Genomic DNA, 27,092 nt, shown 5'->3' on the forward strand with positions numbered 1-27,092 from the left:
TAGTTCTTTGTTGCTGTGTGAGCCCCACATAGACTGTCAACCTGTCCAGTTTGTATCCCACCTCTCGCCCAATATCAGCTGGACTTGACTCCAGCACTCCCTCTACCTGCAATGGATAAACTGTATAGAAAATTAATGAATGAAAGTGTCCATTCTTACTATTGCCAGCTAAAGTTTTGCAACAAATTACGTGACATCACCCTGTCTGAAAAAGTATTTATTATGATTATTCAGTTTCTTATCATATTATGATCATCTAATGTGTTTTTAATTCCCTTTCTGTCCATATCAAGCTTTCATTTTCTCTCTGGTTCCTTTACCTTTCCTACATTTTGTTTCTTTCTCCCACAGCCAGTGCTCTCTTTCTCTGTCTCTTTTAGACCCCTACTGTGGTGTCAGTGGCTTTGCCTACAGATCTTCAAACTCCTGTGACTCAGTTCTGTCTGGAACAGAAGTTTCATGCAGGAGTCAATCGACATGTCTGGGCACTGGATTTCCTGCATCTTCTGCCAGTGATGCCTGGTGCCTACACACATATGGTCCAGTTTTCAATTAATCTTGGATGTGGCTCCTACCAGCCTAGTAACAGGTGCCTCTCTAACCACCATGCACAAAGGTTGCTTGATCAAAGCATTTGGGAGGCTGTTATTTAACATATTATATTATATTTTGAATTTAAAAAATCTATTAATTTAATTCCTGCAATTTAATTTAAAAAAAAAATGAAAGCAAGTCAAATTAAAGCAGTAAATCTGTTCTGGTCCTGTTTTTATTGATCTCTATTTAACTATAGTGTATTTTTTGATGTGATAAACTACTACAATAAATTTGGTGGAACAGGAAATATAACAACATAATAATATATAGGATATATTGTATGGTATTGTTCAGGCTGGTATTGTGTCCTATATTTTGGAGTAACACCATCATTAAAGAAAATATATAACATACTAAAATGTTTTAGGATAAAAAAAAGTACTATTGTTGCAGTTTCACATTGTCTTTTCCTTGTCTACATGTATGTATTTTAATGACAGTGTCAATTTGGAGTTCTCAACCAATCAGGGTCGGTCCTGGTCCCTTTTACACATGGAGTGTCTACCTGAGTTATGTTTTGGACCACATCTTCCCCACAGCACAATCTACTCATCTGACAACTACAGCGGGTGTGTGTGTACATGGACATGTGCCTGGATCTGTATTTTTTGTTTGCATTAATGTTCTGCTACTTTCAGTAGTGCCATAATATTTATTCTAACATCTTAGATTTATGTGGGAACAGTCAAAAAGGTAACAGTTAACACAAGGCTCCCTTTACCTATCATTATTTGCAATGTTTCTAACTTAGTCGAACAAATATGCACACTACGTGAATATCTGGGTAAACCAAAATTTATTCCGACCAAAACTAAAAATGGGATGTCAAACTATGATTTGTATTTGTGTAGTCAAACTAATGTTCCACCCCAGTATAGGTGCAGAACTCATTATAGTAATATTTATTCAAATATTTAATGCTAATGACAATCCAAATCACCAGGCAGGAACATGGTTTTAAAAAAAATGCCATGGTCAAACAATATAGCAAATCATGTAAAAGGGCAGACACAGATCAAAGAATGGGAGGAGGCAAAACATTCAAAACCAGGAAGACAAAGGGAAAATGGAAAAGAAATGTCAAACTCTTATAGCTGAGTTTATATTTTGTTAGCCTAGTTTTTGGTCAGTCACTCTGCTCAGGTAATCTGTTACAGTGCACTGTTAAGGGTCAGACAGCACTGCATTTTACTCTGTGCTTGTGTTTGCTTTCTCCAATGCCACATATAATTTTGTTTTGGAAAATCAAAATTTGGTTTATTTTAATTATCCTGAGGGTTTGGTTGGTCCTAATGAACTGTAGTGTTGGTATGCTGTAAAAAAGACATCAGAAAAAATTAAAATATCTTTAGTGTAGTCAAATTTATCTAATATTCCCTATTTTAAGATTGATATAAACCAGGTATATGATTAAAACTATTGTCTAGACATGTTTAATTTCAAGTATTCTGTGGGTGGTAAAAGAGAGCAACTGGACTTGCTTGAAGATTATTGAAGACGTTTCACCTTTCATCCGTAAGGCTTCTTCAGTTCTATCTGACTAATAGGGAGTATCAGGTATTTATCCTCTCATGGATGAAAAGCAATCCTAAGGTGTCATTGAGTCATCCTGTTGGTGTGGGTCACTGGGGGCTGGGTGTGAATGGCCTAGAGAGTCGTTGGGGTGATCAATGGGTTGTTGGTTCTCTCTGTCCTCCTGAGAGTCCCTGAAAACAGCTGGGTTTTGGTGTGCATTCAGTTGTCTGGGAAGTGTGCCAAGGACTGCATTGTAGGTGGCTGATAAATGATGTCTTAGACTCCCACCTCTGTTCAGTGATGGCCATTCTAGGTTGACAAAAATGGCTTCTTTAACTCCTCGCTCATACCAACAATCCTCTCTGGCTAAAATGTGTATGTTGCAATCCTTAAATGAGTGTCCTTTGTTGTTAAGATGAAGATAGACAGCAGAGTCCTGGCCTGAGGAACTGGCTCTCTTGGCTCACCATCGATGCTCTCCAGAACAAGACTGAAATGTTGTTTGAAGAATTGACAGTACTTCTTCCCAGTGAAATTTTGGAACGAGTCTCTGAGTTCACTGAGAAGGCACAGATTTCACAACATATAATGCTGGTGTTGGTCTGGGAGGCCACGCAGTCATAAGTAAAGAGGGTGTACAGCAGCGGACTCAGCATGCAACCATGGGGGGGTCCTTGTGCTCACAATTCTGATGCCTGATGTTCAGTTTCCAATTCTGACTGATTGGGGTCCGTCTGTCAGAAAGTTCAGCACCCAGTTGTAGAGAAAAGGTGCCAGTCCGAAGGTGAGGAGCTTCTCAGAGAGTCTGTGTGGTATGTCTGTTTTGAATGCCAAGCTGTAATCAATAAACAGCATTCTCACATCTATGTCCTTACCCTCTAAATTGTCAGGTGTGAGGTAGGAGGTGGATGTATGTGCAGAATTATATTTATTAGAAAAGTGCAATGACGGGCGGCATGGTGGTGTAGTGGTTAGTGCTGTCACCTCACAGCAAGAAGGTCCTGGGTTCGAGCCCCGGGGCCGGCGAGGGCCTTTCTGTGTGGAGTTTGCATGTTCTCCCCGTGTCCGCGTGGGTTTCCTCCGGGTGCTCCGGTTTCCCCCACAGTCCAAAGACATGCAGGTTAGGTTAACTGGTGACTCTAAATTGACCATAGGTGTGAATGTGAGTGTGAATGGTTGTCTGTGTCTATGTGTCAGCCCTGTGATGACCTGGCGACTTGTCCAGGATGTACCCCGCCTTTCGCCCGTAGTCAGCTGGGATAGGCTCCAGCTTGCCTGTGACCCTGTAGAAGGATAAAGCGGCTAGAGATAATGAGATGAGATGAGATGAGATGAGATGAGATGAGAAGTGCAATGACACACAGGCAAACAATCCAAATCGGCAGGCAAACTCATAAACATGAAGACATGCAAAAGGTCGGGCGAGGCACAAACAGGATATCACAGGCAAAGGGCAAAATGTAAACTAGGAACAGGCACAGAGATAAGGAAACCAGGAAATCAGACATGGGTAATCTAAGGCTCGTAATACATACGGACATCGCGTAATACTTCACACTAGGTGCGTGTCTAAGCAGTCCTTATAAAGGTGCACATATTGCTCCTTAATCATGTGCAGGTGCATGTTGTGAATGGTGCGCATGTGAGAGGTCGCTTAACGTGTGCGCAGTCTGGAATGCGTTAGAGAATTCTGCAGGTGTGCGTGCTAAAGTGTGCTGGACTGACAAGCCCCCCCCAAGAGCCTCTGGGAGCGAAAATTCATCTTTCTTGGCTCTGGTGGGGGCTTGGGCTTAGGCTCAGGACAAGACTTGGACTCCTGACTTGAACTGGTCTCAGGCTCTAGAGATGACTTGGCCTTGAGTTCTGGAGATAACTCTGGTTCTGGACTGGACTTGGGTTCGAGCTCTAGACTAGACTTGGGGTGTGGACTGGACTCGGGCTCGAGCTCTGGACTAAACTTGGGCTGTGGACTGGCCTCGAGCTCTGGAGATGACATGAGCTCTGGATTGGACTCAGACTCGAGCTCTGGACTGGACTTGGGCTCAACCTCAGGAGATGTCTCGGACTTTAGCTCTAGACTTGGCTTGGATTCAGGGCTGGAAGTGTGCTTGAGCTCTGGACTTGACTTGGGCTCTGGACTGGAAGTGGGCTTGAGCTCTGCTAGCACATTGCTTTGGTCCTGGTTAGGACCTGACGGCAGGATGATGATACCTTCATGGCCGGGTGACGGTGGGATGACGACGACATCATTACCAGCTGAAGCAGCTCCATCGTCCTTGGACACGGGTTCTGGAACAGGCTCAGGTTCTGGCATTGGCTCAGACTCTGGTGCCGGCACTGCTTCTGGACCAGACACTGGCGCTGACTGTGACTCCAACTCTGGCACTGGTTCTGGAACAGGCATTGGTGCTTGCTCTGGCACAGGTTCTGGAGTAGACACTGGCACTGGCTCAGAGATTGGTGCTGGCACTGGAACTGATGCTGGCATTGGAGCTGACTCCAACTCGGGCGCGATAGCCCCCTCCCAAAAAATTTCATGGTGGTCCTCCTTTTCCAAAGATTCATAGATGACCCTGCGCATGGCTAAAAAGGTCTGTGAGCTCCAGAGGCATGGGTGCTCTACTCTGATGATGTAATCCACCCATTGGCATGCTCGTCCAGAAATCAAAGTGAGTATAAAGCTTACCCAGATAGGTTCGGGTGGCTTGGGCTCTTGGAGGTCCTCATAGAAAAAGTCACACTGTAAGCTGAATCCCCAAGGATGATATATTCCATCATATGGTGCTGGGGGACTCATTCCAATATGTCACTGGAAATACGAGGTGAGGGGCTGAGACAGAGAAACCTGGAAGCGGCGTGGAATGGCGTACTGGTATAACTCCGTGTACAACCAGAGCAGGTGGGTGGAGCACAGAAGCATGGCAGGCCAGAACTGAGTTCTCAGAAACATTTTATTTTTAACAATGTATGTGTAGCTTTTCAGCTCACTCACACACACATTTCTGGGTGGGAGAGAGCTCCCTTTCTCTGTTCTCTCTCTCTCCTTTAATAGGGCACGGTCCCTGGAGGATACACACAAACACAGGTTAATTCGCATCAGGTGCAGTGATATTACCACTTACCTTCCCTGACTCCGCCCTCCATTCACAGATCGACGCTTGACCATGCCCCCACTGCCACATACCCCCACCGCCCGACTCAGGCCGGGGAGCCATCCGGCCTGCAGCCGACTCCCCCAGGCGGGAGAGGAATTCCACCACGACCATCTGCGCCCCCGGCCTGTGGACCACCTCGAATTTAAACGGCTGAAGTGCCAGATACCAACAGGTGATCTGTGCGTTGGCATCCTTCATGCAGTGGAGCCACTGCAGGAGCACATGGTCCGAACAGAGAGGGTGAAAGGGTGCCCCAGCAGGTAGTAGCGGAGGGCGAGGACCGCCCACTTGATGGTGAGGCATTCCTTCTCTATCATGCTGTACCTGCCCTCACACACCGACAGCTTCCAGCTGATGTACAGCATGGGACGTTCCTCCTCCCTCCACCTCCTGGGACAGAACAGCCCCCAGCCCTCTGTCCGACACATCCATCTGTAAAATAAAGGGGAGAGAAAAGTCAGAGGAGTGTAACAGTGGCCCCCCACACAGTGCAGCCTTTACCTCAGAGAAAGCCCACTGGCATTGCTCCATCCACTGGACCGGATCTGGTGCTCCCTTTTTAGTGAGATCAGTGAGCGGACTGGTGACATCCGTATAATTAGGTATAAACCTACGATAGTAGCCAGCCAGCCCCAGGAACTGTCTCACCCCCTTTTTGGTCTTGGGCCTCGGGCAGGCTGCAATCGCTGCTGTCTTATTAATTTGGGGACGCACCTGCCCATTGGCCAAGTGGAAACCCAGATACCATACAGATACCCACCAGATACCCACCCAATCGCACACTTCTTTGGGTTGGCTGTGAGACCCGCTCGCCTCAGTGACCTAAGGATGGCCCTCAGGTGTTCCAGGTGCCGTGACCAGTCATTACTGTAAATAATGATGTCGTCGAAGTAGGCGGCTGTGTAGGTGACGTGGGGGCAGAGGACCCTGTCCATAAGCCGCTGGAACATAGCGGGTGCCCCAAACAGCCCAAAAGGAAATGTGATTAACTGGTGTAAGCCAAACGGTGTGGAAATGGCTGTTTTCTCTCGGGATAGAGGAGTCAAGGGGATCTGCCAATATCCCTTTTTCAAATCCAGTGTCGAATAAAAACGAGCCGCGCCTAGTCAGTCGAGCAACTCGTCAATATGAGGCATTGGGTATGCATCAAATTTAGACACCATGTTGACTTTTCTATAGTCCACACAGAACCGGACCGACCCGTTGACCTTGGGAACCAAGACCACCGGGCTGCTCCAGTCACTATGGGACTCCTCGAAAATGCCCATTTCGAGCATGGCCTGGAGTTCATCCTGAGATCTTTTTTTGTGTTCGGGTAGTCGGTAAGGGCGGCTGTGCACTACTACCCCTGGGGGCGTCTCAATGTGGTGTTCTATGAGGTGGGTGCAGCCGGGCAGGGGCGAGAACACGTCAGAAAATTCTTTCTGCAACTGGACAACCTCCATGAGCTGGGTCGGGGAGAGGTGATCTCCACAGGGGACCGGAGTGGTGGGGGATGTCAATTTTCCTTTTTGAACCTCCTGCCCCAGCTCCACCTTCTCCGGAACCACCGACACCAGTGCCACGGGGACCTCCTCGTTCCAACGTTTTAGCAGATTGAGGTGGTAAATTTGTAATGCCCCACCCCTGTCTGTTCGCCACACCTCATAGTCGACGTCCCCGACTCGCCGTGTGACCTCAAAGGGTCCTTGCTACCTGGTGATCAATTTGGAGCTCGACGTGGGCAACAACACAAGTACTTTATCTCCCGGTGTGAACTCCCTAAGGCACGTGCCCCTGTCATACAGATGGACTTGACGTTCTTGGGCCTGCCACAAATTCTCCTGGGTTAGGTGCATGAGTGTGTGGAGTTTGGCGCGCAGGTCGAGAATGTATTGAATTTCATTTTTGCTAGTTGAAGGAACCTCCTCCCAATTTTCCCGTAGCACATCTAGAATGCCACGCAGCTTACTCCCATATAATAATTAGAATGGGGAGAACCCCGTGGAGGCTTGTGGGACCTCTCACACTGCGAATAACAGGGGCTCGAGCCATTTATCCCAGTTACGTGCATCTTCGCTTACAAATTTTCTAATTATACTTTTGAGGGTGTGATTAAATAATTCGACGAAGCCATCCATTTGTGGGTGATAAATGCTGGTGTGGATAGGCTTAATCCCCAGGAACCCACACAGTTTGTGCAGTGTGCGTGACATGAACATAGTGCCTTGATCAGTCAGAATCTCTTTGGGGATTCCAACTTGGGAGATGACGCAGAAGAGCGCTTCTGCAATACTACATGCTGAGATATTGTGAAGAGGCACTGCTTCCGAATATCACATTGCATAGTCCACCAGAACTAAAGTAAAGCGATATCCTCATGCTGACCGATCTAATGGCCCGAAGAGATCCATCGTCAATTCTTTCAAATGGGGTCTCGGTTAATGGCAGAGGGCGCAAAGGTGCTTTTGGAATGGCCATGGGATTTACTAATTGGCATTCGCGACATGCCATACACCACCTACGGACATCACTGTGGATCCCTGACCAATGGAACCGGGCCATTATTTGAGCTAGTGTCTTATCCTGCCCCAAGTGTCCAGCCATGGGATTAAAGTGAGCCACCTGGAATATGAATTCCTGGCAGCTCTTTGGGATCAAAAGCTGGGTTATTGGTTCCTTGGTTTGAGTGTCCTGCATCACTTGGTATACCCTATCTTTAATAATGGAGAAATATGGGAAGGACGGTGTGGCGTTCGGCTGGAGGGTTTGACCATCGATTACTCTCACTTGGTCAAACGCATGCCGCAGAGTCTCGTCTCGTGACTGCTCCAACGGGAAATCCGCAAGGGAATCCCCAAGAGAGGGAGGAGGAGCAGGCTGCTCCTCACTCTGACGCAGTGATGACGTAGAGGGCTCTGTGACAGCCACTCCCACCAATGCCACTCCGGGACCTCCCCTCACTAAACTATGGCAGGCCCCACTCTTCACTAGATGTGCCATTAATTCCCCAAATCCCGGCCAATCAGTCCCCAGAATTATCGAGTGGGTAAGGCGAGGATTAACTGCCGCCTTTACTCTAAGTTTTTCCCTCAAAATAGAATGTGGACCAACACTAAAGGGTAGTTGTGAACATCCCCATGCACACACAACACCTTCACCAATTGCGCTCTCCCCATTGCCTTGTCTTGCACCAGGCTTTGGTGGGTTGAGGTCTGATTACAGCCGGAGTCCACCAAAGCCTGATGCGTATCCCCTTGGATACTCACTGGTATGCAATATGCTTCGGCCTGATCGAGGGCAGTCTCTGGTGCATCAGGGATCCAGACCACTGCTCCCACCTCCATCGCTGAGCCCTGATGCTGGAGTTGCCCTGCTTCCCCGCAGCGCCAGCATACCAGCCCAGGCTCTCCCACTGCACCGGTGCTCCAGATATCACTCACCTGAGGGGGAGAAGACACAGACAAGTAAGTAGAAAACGGTAGGGCACCGCGGGTGCAGTGAGCCAGCTGGAGTGGAGCCATCCCCTGCCTCCGCGGTGGGGAAATGGGGCAAGGACAGGGAGCAGAGGGAGAGGGAGAGAGAGAAGAGAGGGGAGAAGAGGAGACACGCTGTCCTGCTGTTGGGACGGCCGCCATATGGTCCTCTGCCAGCTCGATCGCCTGATCCAGCGACACCGGGCGATGGCACTGGACCCACTCTGCTGTTCCTTCTGGAAGTCGCATGACAAATTGTTCCAGTGCCACCAGGTTGACGATTCCCTCGGCATCCCAGATGTCGGCCCTCCCGCAGGCGTCCCGGAGTTACTGGCCAAACATGAACGGCTGGCTGACCTCCTCCAGGCGCAGCATGCGGAAGCACTGCCATTGCTGTTCCGGAGTGCAGCCAACACATTAGAGGACGGCCCTGCGGAGGTCCACATAGACCAGCCTGCTGTCAGCGGGGAGCTGCAGTGTGGCCAGCTGTGCCTCGCCTGTTAGCGGGGGGAGGAGGTGCACCACGCGCTGTTCCACCAGCCAACCCCATGCCTCTACTGCCTGCTCAAAGAGAGCGAGGAAGGCTTCGGGGTCATCATGCGGACCCATCTTTGTTAGGGTGAGGTGGGGAGGGTCTGTGGCGGTGGTGGTGGTGGTCATGGACCCCACCGACGCGAGCAGGTGCCGGAACGCCTGGTTATCTTCCTGCTGCGCCAGCACTAGGGCTTCGAAACGTTGTTCCTGCTCCTTCCAGAGGGCGATCAGTGCCTGGTGCTGGCTCTGTTGGGCCGTGGCGAGGGCATGGACTAGGTCCTTGAAGGGGGAGGACTCCATGGGGCTGTCTCCTTCTGCGCTCCGATCCTGGGTTTTGGCACCACTGTACAACCAGTGCAGGTGGATGGAGCACAGAAGCATGGCAGGCCAGAACTGAGTTCTCAGAAACATTTTATTTTTAACTATGTATGTGTAGCTTTTCAGCTTGCTCATTCACTCACACACACATTTCTGGGCGGGAGATAGCTCCCTTTCTCTGCTCTCTCTCCTTTTATAGGGTGCAGTCCCTGGAGGGGAGACACAAACACAGGTTAATTTGCATCAGGTGCAGTGATATTACCACTTACCTTCCCTGATTCTGTCCTCCATTCACAGACCGACGCTTGACCATGCCGGAGCACCCGGAGGAAACCCACACGGACACGGGGAGAACATGCAAACTCCCCACAGAAAGGCCCTCGTCAGCCACAGGGCTTGAACCCAGACCTTCTTGCTGTGAGGCGACAGCGCTAACCACTACACCACTGTGCCACCCACAGGCAAACTCATAAATGTAAATCAGGCATGGGTAATCTAAGGCTCAGTAATACATACTGACGTCGCATAATACTTCGCACTAGGCATGCATCTAAGCAGACCTTATGAAGGTGCACATATTGCTCCTCAATCATGCGCAGGTGCGCATTGTTAATGGCGCATGTGCAAGAGGTCACTTGATGCATGTGCAGTCTGGAATGCACCAGAGAGTTCTGCAGGTGTGCGCACCAAAATGCGCAGGGCTGACAGAAATGTGTTACGGCTATATAGATCGCAGCATTGACAGCATCATCAGTGGAGTGTTTCTGTCGATATGCAAATTGTAAGGGGTCCAAGCTGGTTGGAATGGTCTTTTTTTGTGAGTCATAATTAACCTTTCAAAACTCTTCATCACAATTTGGGTGAGTGCAACAGAATGCTCGTGATTCAAGTAGGTCACAGTGTTTTTCGTTTTTCTTTCTTTTTTTTGGGAGGGGGCACAAAAATGATGGCCTTAAAGCAGGTGGGCACCAAGGCCTAAGCAAGGGACAGATTAAAAATATTTGTGAACACATCAGCCAGCTCCGATGAACAGGCCTTGAGTGCCCAGCTGGGAATGTTATCTGGGCCAGCTGCCTTTCATGGGTTAATTCTCCTCAGAGCCCTGCGCAACTCCACTGATAACACAGAAAGTGGTGGTCCAGTATGCCCTCTGTGGCCAGAGTCCTACTCTGTTGGCTTTTGTTGAGGGCCTTGAAGCAAGCAGAGAAGTCATTCAGCTCATCTGGGAGCACCAGGCGCTCCTCCCCTCCACCACCTGGGACAAAACAGACCCCAGTTCTCTGTCCAATGTGTCAGTCTCTAAAACAAAAGGGAGAGAAAGATCAGGTGAATGCAACAGCAGGCCCCCACATAAAACTGCTTGAGCAAAAGCTTGTTTGCATGGCTTCATCCACTGGACTGGATCTGGTGCCCACTTTTTAGTAAGGTTAGTCAGTAGGCTGGTGGCATCCCAAAAGTTAGGCACAAACAACCTTTTATAGCCAGCCAGCCCCAGGAACTGCCTCACTCCCTTTTTCATCTGAGGTCTTGGGCAGGCCACAATGGCTGCAATCTTATCACTTTGGAGATGCACCTGCCCACAACCCAAGTGGAAGTCCAGATGTCGTTCTTCCACCCATCCAACTGCACACTTCTTTGGGTTTCCTGTGAGCCCCGCATGTCTCAGCAACTTCAGGACAGCCCTTAGATGTAAGTGCCCCTGGCAAGCATTACTATTAATAATAATGTCATCTAAGTTGGCAGCAGCATATGCATTGTGGGGACAGAAGGTTCAGTCCATGAGATGCTAAAACATTGTTGGGGCCCCAAACAACTCAAAAGGAAGGGTGACAAATTGGTGTAAACCAAGTGGAGTGGAAAAGGCCTTTTTTTCCTGGGATAATGGAGTCAAGGGGATCTGCCAATATCCCTTTTTCAAATAATGCCAAATAAAAGCGAGCCACATCTAACGGATCAAGCAGTTCATCAAGTCAAGTCAACTTTATTGTCAAATATGCTATCCATGCTTGACATACAGCACAGATGAAATTTCAGTCCTCTCTGACCCACGGTGCAAACAGGCAATGCAATAAATAAAAAAATAATAACTGAAATAAACAATATAAACAGTATAAACACTCTAGATAAGAAATAGACATATACACACACATATACACCTATACACACACATATATATATATATATGGGGTGGCACGGTGGTGTAGTGGTTAGCGCTGTCGCCTCACAGCAAGAAGGTCCGGGTTCGAGCCCCGTGGCCGGTGAGGGCCTTTCTGTGCGGAGTTTGCATGTTCTCCCCATGTCCGCGTAGGTTTCCACCAGGTGCTTCGGTTTCCCCAACAGTCCAAAGACATGCAGGTTAGGTTAACTGTTGACTCTAAATTGACCGTAGGTGTGAATGTAAGTGTGAATGGTTGTCTGTGTCTATGTGTCAGCCCTGTGATGACCTGGCGACTTGTCCAGGGTGTACCCCACCTTTCGCCCGTAGTCAGCTGGGATAGGCTCCAGCTTGCCTGCGACCCTGTAGAACAGGATAAAGCGGCTAGAGATAATGAGACGATATATATAAATTGGAGCAAAAGGACATAAAATAAATAGTCAAGGGCACTTGAGGTATAGCAGGTAAACATGAAATAAGCAGTTTAAACAATAAATTAATAGCTGTTAAGGTGAGGTAGTGCAGAATAGTGCAAATGAGCTAGGTAAAGTCAAATGTGCAGTCCCTGAGTTCAGTGTACGAATGAATGTTGAGTGTGTGTGTGTGTGTGTGTGTGTGTGTGTGTGTGTTGGGGGGGGAACTGTGAGGGTGACATGATGTCAGATGCTGAAGGGGGAGCAGGGGGGTGTCCGGGCAGAATCTGTGGCAGAGGGGGGAGGAGGGGCAGAACAGGGAGGGAGTTGAGCCTCCTGACCGCCTAGTGAAAGAAACTGTCCTTGAGCCTGCTGGTTTTGGCCCGGAGACTCTGCAGTCTCCTCCCCAATGGCAGCAGGCTGAAGAGGCTGTGAGATGGGTGGGTGGGGTCACCTGCAATCCTGATGGCTTTGCGGGTGAGGTGGGAGTTATAGATATCCATAAGAGAAGGGAGAGAGACACCAATGATCCTCTCAGCTGCTCTCACGATGCACTGCAGAGTCTTGCAGCAGGACACGGTGCAGGCGCCGTACCACACGGTGATGCAGCTGGTCAGGATGCTCTCGATGGTGCCTCTGTAGAATGTGTGCATGATGGGGGCCGGGGCTCTTGCTCTCCTCAGTTTGTGGAGGAAGTACAGATGCTGTTGGGCTTTTTTGGCCAGTGATGCGGTGTTGTTGCTCCAGGACAGGTCTTCAGAGATGTGCACACCCAGAAACTTGGTGCTGCTCACCCTCTCTACTGCAGCACTGTTGATAGTTAGTGGAGCATGCTAGGTGTGCGCTCTCCTGAAGTCCACAACAATCTCCTTTGTCTTCTCCACGTTCAGGCGGAGATTGTTGTCCTTGCACCACATGGCCAAGTGGCTCACCTCACTCCTGTAGATTGTCTCATTGCCATTGTTGATGAGACCCACCACAGTCATGTCATCCACAAACTTAATGAAGATGTTGGAGCTGGATGTTGGTGTGCAGTCGTGGGTCAGCAGTGTGAAGAGGAGGGGGCTCAGCACACATCCTTGGGGGGCCCTCATGTTCAATGTGATGGTGCTGGAGGAGTTGCTGCCGACCCGTACAGCCTGTGGTCTCCCTGTCAGGAAGTCCAGCAGCCAGTTGCACAGGGAGGTGTTGAGTCCCAGCTGGGCCAGTTTATGAATGAGCAGCTGAGGAATGATTGTGTTGAATGCTGAGCTAAAGTCTATGAACAACATTCTGACATACGAGTCTTTTGTCTCCAGGTGGGTGAGGGCTAAGTGGAGGGCAGAGGAGATGGCATCATCGGTCAAACGGTTGGACTGATATGCAAACTGGAAAGGGTCCAGGGCGGAGGGGAGGGCAGACTTGATATGCAGCATGACTAGCTGCTCGAAGCACTTCATGAGGATGGGAGTGAGTGCGACCGGGCGGTAGTCATTGAAGCAGGAGGGAGACGGCTTCTTCAGGACCGGGATGATGGTGGTGGCTTTGAGGCATGTGGGGACAACAGCCTGGCTCAACGAGATGTTGAAGATGTCTGTAAAGACATCTGTGAGCTCCTCGGCACAGTCTCTCAGGACACGACCAGGAATGTTATCAGGACCCAGGGCTTTCCATGCATTTGTCTTCCTGAGAGCTCTCCTCACACTGTCTGGGGACAGCGTCAACACCTGGTTGCCGGGAGGTGGTGGGGTCTTCTGTGCTGTGGTGCTGTTGTCTGCCTCAAAGCGAGTGAAAAAAGAAGTCGTTCAACTGATTCAGCAGAGAGGTGGAGTTATCACAGGTCTGTGGCGAGGGCTTGTAGTCTGTGATGGTCTGAATCCCCGCCACAGGTTCCTGGTGTCTCTGCTGTCATTGAAGTAGTCAGCAATGTTCCTGGAATACTGTCTCTTGGCCACCCTGATGCCTTGTGACAGGTTGGCCCAAGCTGTCCTCAGGCCCACCTCATCCCCAGCTCTGAAGGCGGTGTTCCGAGCCCTCAGGAGCCTGTGGACTTCCCCTGTCAGCCATGGCTTCTGATTTGCTCAAATGGAGATGGTTCTGGTGACTGTAACGTCATCCATGCACTTCCTCATGTAGGCAGTGATGGTCTCCGTGTACTCCTGGAGATCTGTAGTGTTGTTGTAGGTGGCCACCTGTCTAAACATGCTTCAGTCAGTGGTGGAAAAACAGTCCTGGAGTGCCTCTGAGGACCCCTCTGGCCACACACGTACCTGCTTTGTAGCTGGGTTGGTGACTTTAACCAGCAGCCTGTATGCTGGCATTAGCATAACAGTGGAGTTATCTGAGGCCCTAAGGTGGGGGAGGGGGAGGGCTTTGTAGGCGCCTCTATGCATGGTGTAAACATTGTCCAGAGTATTGTTTCCACGTGTGGGGAAAGTTGATATGTCCACAGAGTTTTGGAAACACGCTCTTGGCGTTTGCATGGTTGAAATCCCCAGCCAGGATGAGGAAAGTATCTGGGTGGGCTGTCTGCTGCTCACTGATGTGCTGATAGAGTTCATTCAATGCAAAGCATCAGATATGCATCAAATTTAGACACTGTATTGACTTTCTATCATCCAAACCTGACCATCCCGTCAGTCTTGGGAACTAAGACCACCAGGCTGCCCCATTCGCTGTCCAACTCCTCAATGACTTCAAAGTCAAGCATCACCTTGACTTCATCCTGAACCACATTTTTCTTGTGCTCCAGGAGCCAATACGGGCAGCTATGCACCACCACACCTGGGGGAGTCTCTAATTTGTGCTCTGAGGTCAGTGCTACCAGGGAGGGGTGAAAACACATTGCAGAATTCCTCCTGCAATCTAACAACCTGTGTTCTCTAGGATGGTGAGATGTGGTCTCCACAGGGGACCAGGGTGAATTGGGCTGCACCTTCTGGATTTGCCTTTGGTCCCAGCTCTGCCCTCTCCAGAACTACTATTGCCAGAGCCACAGGAACCTCCTCTCTCCACAGTTTCAGGAGATTCAGGTGGTAAATTTTACATGTATCGCCTCTATCTGTGCGCCTGATCTCATAGTTGACTTCCCCAATTCACTGTGTGACCTCAAATGGCTCTTGCCACTGCTGTGGAAACTCTCTCAAGCAAAAATTCTCCAAAGTCAAAGAGTTTGCAGGAAAGGTAGACTTTTCTTAAATCAATATCAAAAGCTGAGTCAGTCTGCAGCATGATTTGACTCAAAATCACAAAGCTTTCATTTTTATAGTGCTCTAACGAAGTGTTCAATACAATTTAGTAACAATTTTAATGAATTCTGATTGATTCATGCATCTAGACCCCGAAGCCGTTTGTTTTCAGGATAATGGCTGGCTGATGAAATTATTGGCTGGCTAGCTGACTCAGCCAAAACCTTAATGGCTGCTGCAGCCACCAAAATGTTTATGGCTACAAATGGCTGATACTGGACGTCACTGTGTGGCATATATCCGGGCGAACGGATCAAACAAATGGGGGGAATAAATAGCAAATTACCACAGGTCCCCTGGTCTCTTACTTCATTGTAAATATAAATCTAGCAAGATTGTAGTTCAATGCTAATAATAAGCTAATCTGGATTGTTCGAGGAAGGCATCTAGCTATCTACTCTCACTAGCAATGACCAGTGAAGGACTGGCAGCTATCTTACTATGATGAAAGTAGAGTGGTGGAGTACTTTTTTTTATCAATCTCGAAGTATGTGAAACAAACAAACAAACAAAAAATACCTTTACACTTTCCCTCAGCAGCGGCAAAGAATGCAGCCATCTCGTCGATATCGGAGTCGATTGATGCTCTGGGTGGGTTCCCGGGTTCCCCAGTGTATCGTGGTAACGGTGTGAGGGGCGGGAAGCCAGACAGGTAGTCACAACGGCAAGCTTATGGTGGCTCTCTGTGCTGTGATATCAGTTCTAAATCTCTACAGTGTATGCCTATACGTCTCTATTGTGTTACTACTAGTGTGTACAGTTGATCATGTTTGTGTCACTTTTCTTGTAGCTCATGATGTGGATGAACCCATTATTTGATGTACACAATTCTTAGTGGCTCAGCCAAATTTTATTAGATAGCGGCTCAAATTGGCTTACAAAATTATTGGCTGGCGGCGGCTCAAATTCTAAATGGCGGTTTTAGCGGCGCCTGGCGGCGGCTTCGGGGTCTACACGCATCACACCATGCTTGGCCTCTTTTCTACCAATATTTTCTATTGGTCCACACATACTCTCCAAGTTAGAAGTTTGTATCCACCAATATTTTCAGTGTGACAATGATGTCATTTAAAAAAAAGAATATTTTCAGGTCTCACTCTAACAATATTGTCAAAGCCACACTGAGCTAACTAACAAATAACATTTAAACGACTTGATTCTGAATCTGTGCATGATTCAAAGTTCTGTAAAAAACAATGTTTTAACAAATCTACTCATAATTTCTTTGAAGTGGGATCAACTTCATTTTAGTCTTTACTGACAACATAATTGGCTTTGTATCAATATATAATCATCATAAGACAAATCGGTGTATGTGTGTGATGACATCAGTGTGTGTGCGCGCGCGCGCATGCGTGTGTGGTTACAAAAACACCAACATTCCCCCTTTCTGACTCGAAAGTCAGATTACAGTGGTAAAAACAAAAATCAGAACTAGTGCTTGTCATACTGGCTCAAAACTAATGATTGGTACACAAAAGGAGGAAAATCAGTAGTAAAAATGTGTAAGCCCATTTCAGTCCATACAAATCCAGATATTTCTAGTTTCTTCTTTTCTTCTGTCTCATGTGACAGTGCCACATTGAGGGACTGTTGCAGGGACAGAGAGAGGTTACTACACTGCAAAAATGAAATCTTAGCAAGTGAAAATATCTTGAAAATAATTTAAATGATCTAGCATTTCTGATTAGAAGAATACAAGACACCAATTCTGAGATTATTAAACTTAGTTCTAGATTGCAACCAACTTATTCTAAGATGTCTTAGTAAAAATATCTGTCCATGGAGCAAGATAATTTCACTCGTATTCAGTAATTTTCTCCTCAAATTCATTTTTCAATTTTTTGCAGTGTAGCACTTCATCTGCCCCCTTCAGTAGTCATAGCTCTTCTCCTTCCAACAAAAGAAGTTTCTATCTTCCAACAGAAATTTCACGATTGCATCCTTGATGACTATTCATATCCCATTTCAACATATTCACAATTTGGTGTTGGAACTTCTCACCAGTGTTTGCATCAGACAGCAGTCTTAGTTTATTGCACAATGGATTTGTCAGGGTTACTAGAAAGCATTTCTATCAATAATTGCACACTAACTTCTGGGTCATCAACCTCAGGTAGTCGTGCTGTCATGATATAATTGACATGAGGAAAGGGTCCAGCTGGACAGTGCAAGTTGTTCTCAACACAAAGTCTTCTATCGACCAATGAATAAATCACATACATACTTGCACACTTGTCCTAGGATTTGAGGCATTCTTTAGATGCCAAAACACAAGATTAATACACAAAGTCAAACCAATCAAACATTTGACTACATAGATTTCACAACATTTACTGTTCATGTTATTGATTTCTTCAAAAATAACACATCCTGATTTAGATAAATAAAATATCAATGATTTGAGCAATAAAAAATATCACAGAGTAATAGAAAGGTTTACTCCCTCCCCAGGAGTGGGCGAAAAACTTCTTTTGTAGTCTGAAGTTATTAGGCAAAAATTCCCACTCTACCTGCTGTTTAGCACAATAATGCACTCGGTGTCTGGGTTCGGCAGATCACCCTCTGCACTTTAGATATGTTGATTAGAAATCAAAATAGTTAATCATGTTAGAACCATTCAAAACAAAGCACAATTAATTAATCCTTTAACCATCACTGTTGTACAGTCTTGACCTCAATAACTGACTCCTTTAAACTGTGTTACTGTTACTAGTATCATCCCTCATGTAATCCAGCAAAAAAAATTAGGTCTGGCCAATCACTCTCAGAGACAGATTTCTCCATTGCAGACAATTACTGAAAATCAACATAATTGTCTTTGAATCAATATATAATCAGCATAAGACAAATCACTGTATGGTGTGATTACATCAATGTGTGTGTGTGTGTGTGTGTGTGTGTGGTTACTTATGCATGAAAACATCTGCACCACTTGGCAAGTAATTTTGAGCTTGACATAGGCAATAAAATGAGCACTTTATCTACCTGGAGTTTTGTTCTCAGGTCAAGAACATACTGGAGTTCATTTTTGCTTTGTGAATGTCCCTCCCAATTTTCTTTAATGATGTCTAAGGCACCACGGGGCTTCCACCAATACAGCAATTCAAACAGGGAAAACCCGGTGGAGGCTTTTGGGACCTCAGGCACTGCAAACAGAAGATTTAGCCACTTATCCCAGTTTCTAGCATCCCTGTGAATGAACTTATGAATCATGTTTTTAAGTGTTTGATTAAATCATGCAACCAGCCCATCTGTTTGTACATGGTAAACACTGATACAAATCAACGTAATCCTCAATAATTAATACAGTTTGCGAAATGTATGTAATATAAAAGTCATGCCTTGATCATTCAGGATTTCTTTCAGAATACCAACTCAGGAGGTAATGTGTAAGAGTGCCTCCGCAACACCCCGTGCAGAGATATTGTGAAGAGGCACTGCTTCTGGGTATCACGTTGCATAATCCACTATGACTAACACAAAGCAATAGCCACATGCAGATCGATCTAATGGCCTGACAAGATCCATGCCAATTCTTTCGAAGGGGATCTCAATTAATGGTAATGGGCACAATGGCACTTTTGGCATGGCTGCTGTATTTACCAGCTAGTATTTGTGACAAAGCTACACACCACCTGCAGATATCGGCATGAATTCTTGGCCAATAAAACTGGGCCATGAGATGATTTAGTGTTTTGTCCTGACGGATGTGCCCAGCCATGGGATTATGATGAGTCACATTGAAGTTGCCTCTTCCGGGCCAACAATTGTGTCGTCTCTTCCTTAGGCTGAATGTCCTGTATCACTTGATATCCCCTATCCTTAACAATGAAAAAAATATGGAAAGGGAAGCATAACATTAGGCTGGATGTTTTGGCCAAAAATTACTTTCACTTGGTCAAAAGCATGCCTTGGAGACTCGTCACATGTCTGCTCTAGTGGGAAATCCCCAGAGGGATTCCCCAGAGAGAAAGGAGGGCCCTCCCCACTCTCCATGTCATCATGATGCAGTATGTTCCTGCTTGATCAGGGGAAACCCACGGGACATCAGGAATGCAAATCAGAATCCCCGTGCCTTTGCAAAAATGTTGATTCCAGGAAATCCCAGCCTTCCTGCTGCACTGACAGACCTGCCAAGACTTTCTTGCAATTTTGGTAGATATGAATGGGTTCATCTATGGAGAGAGAGAGGGGTTAGTGGCAGCACAGACACAGAAGGAGAAAGGCAACATGAGAACAGACACGAGTCCTGGGAGCAGGAATTGGTGGAGTTGGCCCCTATCTTCACAGGGCTGGGGTAGGGGAGGGGCAAGGAGAGGGAGAGAGAGGAAGAGATGCTGTGGGAGCTCCTGCTCACAGAAGTGCCATCAGGTGGTCCTCTGCCAGTTGGACTGCCTCCTCCAGTGATGCCATGCAGTGACACTGGATCCAGATTGAGGTCTTGCTCGGCAGTTGGGCGACGAACTGCTCCAGTGTCATGCAATCAATGATGTTCTCCATGTCACACTCACCTACCAGCAGTCACTATTGCAGGCCTCCTGGAGCTGTTGTGTGAATGCCGGTGTCTGACTTCACCATATGCCAGTGTGCAGAAGCACTGGCAATGCTGTTTTGGGCCATGGCTGACCCACTGCAGGATAGCCCGCTTCAGTTCCAGGTACTCCAGCATGCTGGTGGACGGGAGCTGCCGAGCCACAAACTGGGCTTCCCCCAACAGGAGCTGCAATAAGCAGGCCATCCACTGTGAGGTTGGCCCCGAGCTCACCTCTGCAACTCGCTCATACAACTCCATGAAGGCTTTGGGATCATTCCGCAGCCCCATCGTCACCAGCTGGACAGACACACCTGCTGCAGGAGCACCCACTGGAGCACCTGCTGACTGGACCACCTGCTGATCCTCCATCTGGGCCTCAAGCAGAGCCCAGAAGCACTGCCCCTGCTTGATGGGCAGTGCAATGAGTTCCCAGTGCTGGCACTGGAGGTCATTGATAAGTGTCTGGAGGAGCCCTCTGGCCTGTTTGGACTCAGTGGTGGCTTTTTGTCTCACTAGACAGTTGGGCGTTTTGGCAACAGTCCTGGGTTTCAGTGTAATACAACAGTGTAATGGTTCCTTATGTTGGAGCAATGAGAAACTCAGGACCAGGCGTGACAATTCAAGGTGCACTTTATTTTTACTCTCACTTTTCCATGAACCTTAGCACATCCATGTACATTGGGGAACACAGCTCTCTCTCTCTCTCTCTCTCAATCTTTACAGGCTGTCTGGAAGACAGACAGAAACACATTAATAGACAGCCAGTAATTAGACACAGATGTAACTCGTCACATGTTACCTGCTGGTTCAACCTGACTCCTTCCTATTCACAGCTCATGCTCAACCACACCCTCGCTGCCACAATGACATGGTGGACAATCATTTAAGGAACACATACAGTGTCTTGCAAAAGTATTCATCCCCCTTGGTGTTTGTCCTGTTTTGTCGGATTACAAGTTGGAATTAAAATTGATTTTTGGGGGATTAGCCCCATTTGATTTACACAACATGCCTATCACTTTAAAGGTACATTTTTTTTATTGTGACAAACAATAATTAAGATGAAAAAACAGAAATCTAGAGTGTGTGTAGGTATTCACTGCCTTTCATATGAAACCCCTAAATAAGAGCTGGTCCAGAAATCTGCTGGTTCTCTAACAACCCCCCCCGCCCCCCCCCCCCCAAAAAAAATAAAAATAAATAAAAATAAAAATCCATTTTTATTCCAGCTTGTAATGCAGCAAAATAGGACAAACATGAAGGGGGATGAATATTTGTGCAAGATACTGTACAAAACCTTTTTTTATTAAATGAATTTTTTTATTAACAAATGATCAATGCACTCAACTTGAGTAGGGGAGAGCGGGGTAAGATGAGCCACTTTTTAAATTTTTCATCATAACTACATGTTAAAGCCATTTTTGCTTCCAGTCTACACACCATACCAAATTTCAAAGTGTACTGTTACTATCTGAGCAAAAAATAATTGATAAGCTCTTATGGTTAGAGTGATATTACCTCTTGAAAAAAAAATGTCAAGTGGCTCAACTTACCCCATGCACGGGGTAAGATGAGCCACTGTGTGGGGTAAATTGAGCCAACACAAAACATGTTAGGTTAACAAAGTAAACAACTTTGTCACGCCCAGCTTGGTCATGCTGAGAGTGCTTACTCCACCTTTTTGATATATTAATCTTGAACTTGTTCTCTCTCCCCCTCCCGACCTTTAGAAGGAGCTGTTTGGTATCTTGTCATTTTGGCCAAACAGGCGGAACAGTTCAAATACAGCCTATGGCTGTTAGGTGGGTGGGCGTGCTTTGCTGGCATTTTGGTTTGGTTGTTTGGCTGTGTGCTGTTCAGGCCTTCACTGGGAGAAGGCCTGCCCAGCGCATGTTTTCCTTTGTTCTTTCTCATTTTTCTTCTTTTTATTATTATTATTTAATTAAAATACTGCTAAAATTGGAACAACTGTGTGGACTCCCTTTTATGTTATGGTCACTTGAGCCTAGTGGTCGTAACATATGGGGGCTCGTCCGGGAGCTAAGCTATTATGCCATGTGGTTTGTTTGGGGGGTTCGCATTGGTTGTAAAGCGATTGGTTACGTTGTGATTGATTACATTGTGATTGTTAACTCTTTTGAAGTTTTTTGCGGAAGTTGTTTGACCAACCATTTGTTTTGTTTGATTAAGAGTAGAGTCGGTAAGTGTGTTTGGGCGTGCGTTACGGGAGGGCATAGAGTGGAGTTGGCATTTTCCCCAGTTAGAACGCGTTTGCGTGGGGTTTAGGCTACTGTGTCACTGAAGTCTGGGCGAGGGCACCGCCTTGGAAAACCGGCTGAATTGACTTTGGTCGGGACAGTACGGATCCAATGGTAATGGTGAGTAAATGATCCTTGTTCTTAGACTTAGTGTGAAGACAGGTTAGTTTAGTAGGGGGATAAATGTTTAAGGGGAAACTCCGGTGTTGTCCTGTTTACGTGAGTTGCGTTACACTTTGCCCAATTATTTTGGATTTGTGGAGTAGTTTGTTACTTTTGGATACGTGGATACTTTTGGATTACTTTGTTTAGCCAGTTGCATGGTTAGATTAGTGGCACACCCCAGTGTCTATTTGTAATTGTTTGGATTTGCCATTGGCCAGTGGCGATTTGTTAATTGGTGATTTGTTTATTGTTGACGGTAAAAATGAGTACCTTGGAAGCATTTTTTGAAGCTCCCTCTGAGGCCTTGTTGGTTACCCTCACTAAGGATCAGTTGTTTAGTGTGGTTGATTATTATAAACTTGATGTAGTATTGCCAAAGGCAGCATTGAAGGATGAACTGTTGAATCTTGTTCGAATGAGATTGATTGAGAAGAATGTGTTTGGTAAACCAGCTTCATATATGCCGATGGTAACATCGTTGTCATATGAACAGCAAATTGAGCTTTTGAAATTTCAACATGAGCTAAAACTGCAGCAGATGAAATTGGATGACGAGTTAGTGCAAAGGAGGCTCGATAAAGAAATGGCTTGTAGGAGATTGGAAGTTCAGGAAAAAGAAAAACAACGTTTATTGGAACTTGAGCGGCTTAAACAATTAGAACAGGACCGTGAATTTGAGCACACTCGATTGCAGTTAACTGCTGAGGGCAGACTCGGCAGTCCGTCTACTTCGCAACCTGGTTTGGCCAGCATGATCAAGTTCCTGCCTAAATTTAATGAGCGTGATCCTGATGTGTTTTTCTCCTTGTTTGAGAACATTGCTACGGAACAGCATTGGAGCGATGAGGAGAAAACATTATTGTTGCAGACCTCGTTAATTGGTCGTGGCCAACAGGCATTTGTGGCTCTACCCACCGCTGATAGAAAAGTTTATCAGCGCGTTAAAGCGGCGGTGTTGAAATGTTATGAGTTAATTCCAGAGGCCTATAGACAGCGTTTTCGTTCTTGGAAAAAGTTGGACAAACAAACACATGCTGAATGGGTAAGGGATTTAACTACTTTTTTTCAGCGCTGGCTTACAGCAGAAAATGTGGAGAGTTTTGATACGTTGTGCAATCTTATGATATTGGAACAGTTTAAAAACGGTTTGCCTGATCGTCTCATCTCATCTCATCTCATTATCTCTAGCCGCTTTATCCTTCTACAGGGTCGCAGGCAAGCTGGAGCCTATCCCAGCTGACTATGGGTGAAAGGCGGGGTACACCCTGGACAAGTCGCCAGGTCATCACAGGGCTGACACATAGACACAGACAACCATTCACACTCACGGTCAATTTAGAGTCACCAGTTAACCTAACCTGCATGTCTTTGGACTGTGGGGGAAACCGGAGCACCCGGAGGAAACCCACGCGGACACGGGGAGAACATGCAAACTCCACACAGAAAGGCCCTCGCGGGCCACGGGGCTCGAACCCGGACCTTCTTGCTGTGAGGCGACAGCGCTAACCACTACACCACCGTGCCGCCCTTGCCTGATCGTATAGCCACTTATATTAACGAACATAAGGTGAAAACGCCAGCAGAGGCTGCGGTTCTTGCTGATAATTTTTCTCTCACGCACAAGATTCCATCTCGTCTGTCTAGTTTGCGTTCGTACACTCGTTGCCCTAGCGGGGTTAGAGTGGACACTTCTGTTAATTCCAACACTAATGTAATGATGCAGGGTAAGCCGCCCGGATTTAATCCTAAAAAGGATTGCAATTATTGCTTTGGTCAAAACCACTGGAAATCAAATTGTCCAGTATTATTGGGGCATGATAAGGTGAAAAGCGAGGGAGGCAAAGTTGGCCTCTGTACCTCGTCTATTAAGCCTGCGTGTTCAAAGAGCAACTTTAAAAAGACTGCAGTGAATTTGTTGGATCGTACCCAGTGTACAGCGTCAACTGATAATGTAACTCTAAAAGGTGATACGTCTGAATTGGTGATTTCTAGTTTAGCGGATTATGCGCCGTTTGTTACGGATGGGTTTGTGTCTTTGCTTGGAGACTCCCGTCGCGTTCCAGTGAAAATTTTGCGTGATACAGGCGCATCAGAAAGTTTCATTTCCCAATCTGTTTTGTCCTTCTCTTCTCAATCTGACACGGGAAATTTTGTATTGATTCGAGGAATTGGTCTACAGTCATTCCCAGTGCCTTTGCACAAAATTCAATTGTCCTCTGATTTTGTGAATGGTGAGGTAGCCATAGCTGTTCGTCCCTCGTTGCCCATTGAAGGAATTGATGTGATTATTGGGAATAATTTGGCCCGTGATTGTGTTTTTCCTGATCAGGTCTCTCCATCACCAGTGGTTGGGAATAAAGCTTCTCCACTAGATGAGTCTGATGTTTGTCAAAAACATTTTCCAGATGTTTTCACTGCTTGTGCTGTGACGCGCGCTATGGCCCGTGCGCAAGATTCTAAGCTGTTTGATGCATCTAAGAACGTGTCTACTCAAATATTTGTTCCCAAATTACCAGCACCTTTGTCTCGTTCTGACATTGTGGAAGCTCAAAAGAATGATGTGAGCTTACAAAAGTATTTTGATTTGTGTGAACAAAATAATGATTTGGACCACAGTTACTTTATCAATGATGGTTTATTGCTAAGAAGGTGGTCACCTACTGCAGATGCTGTTGTGAGAGAGCAGGTTTTGCAGGTGGTGATGCCTGAAAAGTTTCGTGAGGTTGCGTTAAAAACAGCTCACGGTGAAATAGCGGGTCATTTTGGGGTGAGAAAAACCTACAATCAGTTGTTACAATATTTTTATTGGCCACGGATAAAGAAAGATGTTGCACGGTTTGTTCGAGCTTGTCATGTTTGTCAGGTTGCTGGCAAACCAAGTGTCATTAAACCTGCACCTCTGAAATCTATTCCATCCGTTGGTAATCCGTTTGAATATTTGATTATTGACTGTGTAGGACCTTTGCCCAAGTCTAAGACTGGATGTATTTATCTGTTTACTATTATGTGTCAGGCTACTCGCTACCCTACTGTATATGCTTTGAGGACAATTACTACAAGGTCTGTTATAAAGTGCCTGTCTCAGTTTATTTCAACATTTGGCCTCCCTAAGATCATTCAGAGTGATCGAGGTTCAAATTTTACATCAAAGACATTTGCTGCTGCTTTAAAAGAGCTCCAGATACAACATAACTTTAGTAGTGCTTATCACGCACAGAGTCAAGGGGCCTTGGAACGTTTCCATGCCACCTTTAAGTCTCTGTTGCGTGCGTATTGTATAGAGATGGGACGGGAGTGGGAAGATGGTCTGCCATGGTTACTTTTGGCAGCTAGAGCGGTTGTGCAGGAAAGCACTGGGTTTAGTCCAAATGAACTAGTGTTTGGTCATAAAGTTCGCACTCCTTTGTCAGTCTTGTCCAGTGAATTAGATTCGTCTGAACCACCACAAACTTTGTCTGATTATGTGTATGGTTTCCGACGCAGGCTACTTCTGGCTTGTAAGATGGCAAACGAGAATTTAACTGAAGCTCAGTTAAAAAATGAAGAAAAATTATGACCGTAAGACTGAAGCTCGTACTTTCAATACGGGAAATCAGGTTTTGGCATTGTTGCCTGTTCCTGGTTCTCCTTTTGCTGCAAAGTTTTCGGGGCCTTATAGGGTTGTTCGTCAGGTGTCTGACACGAATTACGTGGTTGCTACGCCAGATCGTAGGCGTGCAACACAATTATGCCACGTGAATTTACTGAAGCCATACTATACATCAGTACATTCTGATGCTAAACCTGAGGTGTCTCTTGGTTTGTTGGCATCTACATTGCCTAATTCTTCTGTGATGAGGGAAGAGATGAGGGGCCCTGATGATGCCATGTTACATGCTCATTTGAATAATTCCGAGATGTTGGCCAAGTTAGATGGACTTCTGAGTCAGATGGACTTGCAGCAGAGAGAACAGTTAAAAAGTTTAATTTTGGAGTTTTTATGTTTGTTTTCAGACATTCCAACCTGTACGTCATGGATTGAGCATGACATAGAAGTTGGTGATGCAGAGCCTGTCCGTCAGAGGTTTTACCGTGTTAGTTCTGAAAAGCGCAGGAGCTTGGATGATAGTGTCCAGTATCTTATTGATAATGGTCTTGCTGTACCATCATGTTCAAGTTGGTCTTCACCGTGTTTGTTAGTCAAAAAACCTGACCACACATACAGGTTTTGTACAGATTACCGCAAGGTGAACATGGTTACAAAACCAGACTCGTATCCATTGCCTCGCATAGAGGATTGTATTGATCAGGTTGGTGCAGCTCGGTTTGTTAGCAAATTTGATTTGCTTAAAGGTTACTATCAGGTACCCCTGACTTCTAGGGCACAGGAGATTTCTGCCTTTGTTACACCCAACGGATTATTTTCCTACATGCGTATGCCATTTGGTTTGCGCAACGCCCCCTCCACTTTCCAACGGCTCATGAATCGAGTCGTTGCGGGACTGGAGGGGTGCGCTGTGTATCTTGATGATGTGGTTTGTTATTCGGACACGTTATTATTAGAAATGCAATCAGTGAATCAAGTCAAGTCAATCAAGTGGGGGATAGGGCCGTTGCATAGAGAAGGGGAGATGAAGAGAGAGGTGATAGAACGAGATGGGATAGGGAGGGATAGATAGATGGATAGAGAGAGAGATATGCATAGATAGATAGAAAGAGGGATGGTTAGAGAGGGAATGAGAGATATACTATATTATAGAAATTACTAAAACAGTAGAACAGTG

General features: G+C 46.4%; 1 protein-coding gene across 1 annotated transcript in view; it reads left to right on the forward strand.

Annotated features, from left to right (window-relative positions):
- LOC132888311 (reelin-like) overlaps positions 1–27,092 on the forward strand; it is a 1,389,809-nt gene that overhangs the window by 534,391 nt on the left and 828,326 nt on the right. The window contains 2 exon segments of the mRNA XM_060924376.1: positions 381–589; positions 1,038–1,166. Coding sequence (XP_060780359.1) covers positions 381–589; positions 1,038–1,166 — 338 coding nt within the window.

The sequence above is a fragment of the Neoarius graeffei genome, chromosome 6, assembly GCF_027579695.1.
Source record: "Neoarius graeffei isolate fNeoGra1 chromosome 6, fNeoGra1.pri, whole genome shotgun sequence".
NCBI classification, from domain to species: Eukaryota; Metazoa; Chordata; class Actinopteri; order Siluriformes; family Ariidae; genus Neoarius; species Neoarius graeffei.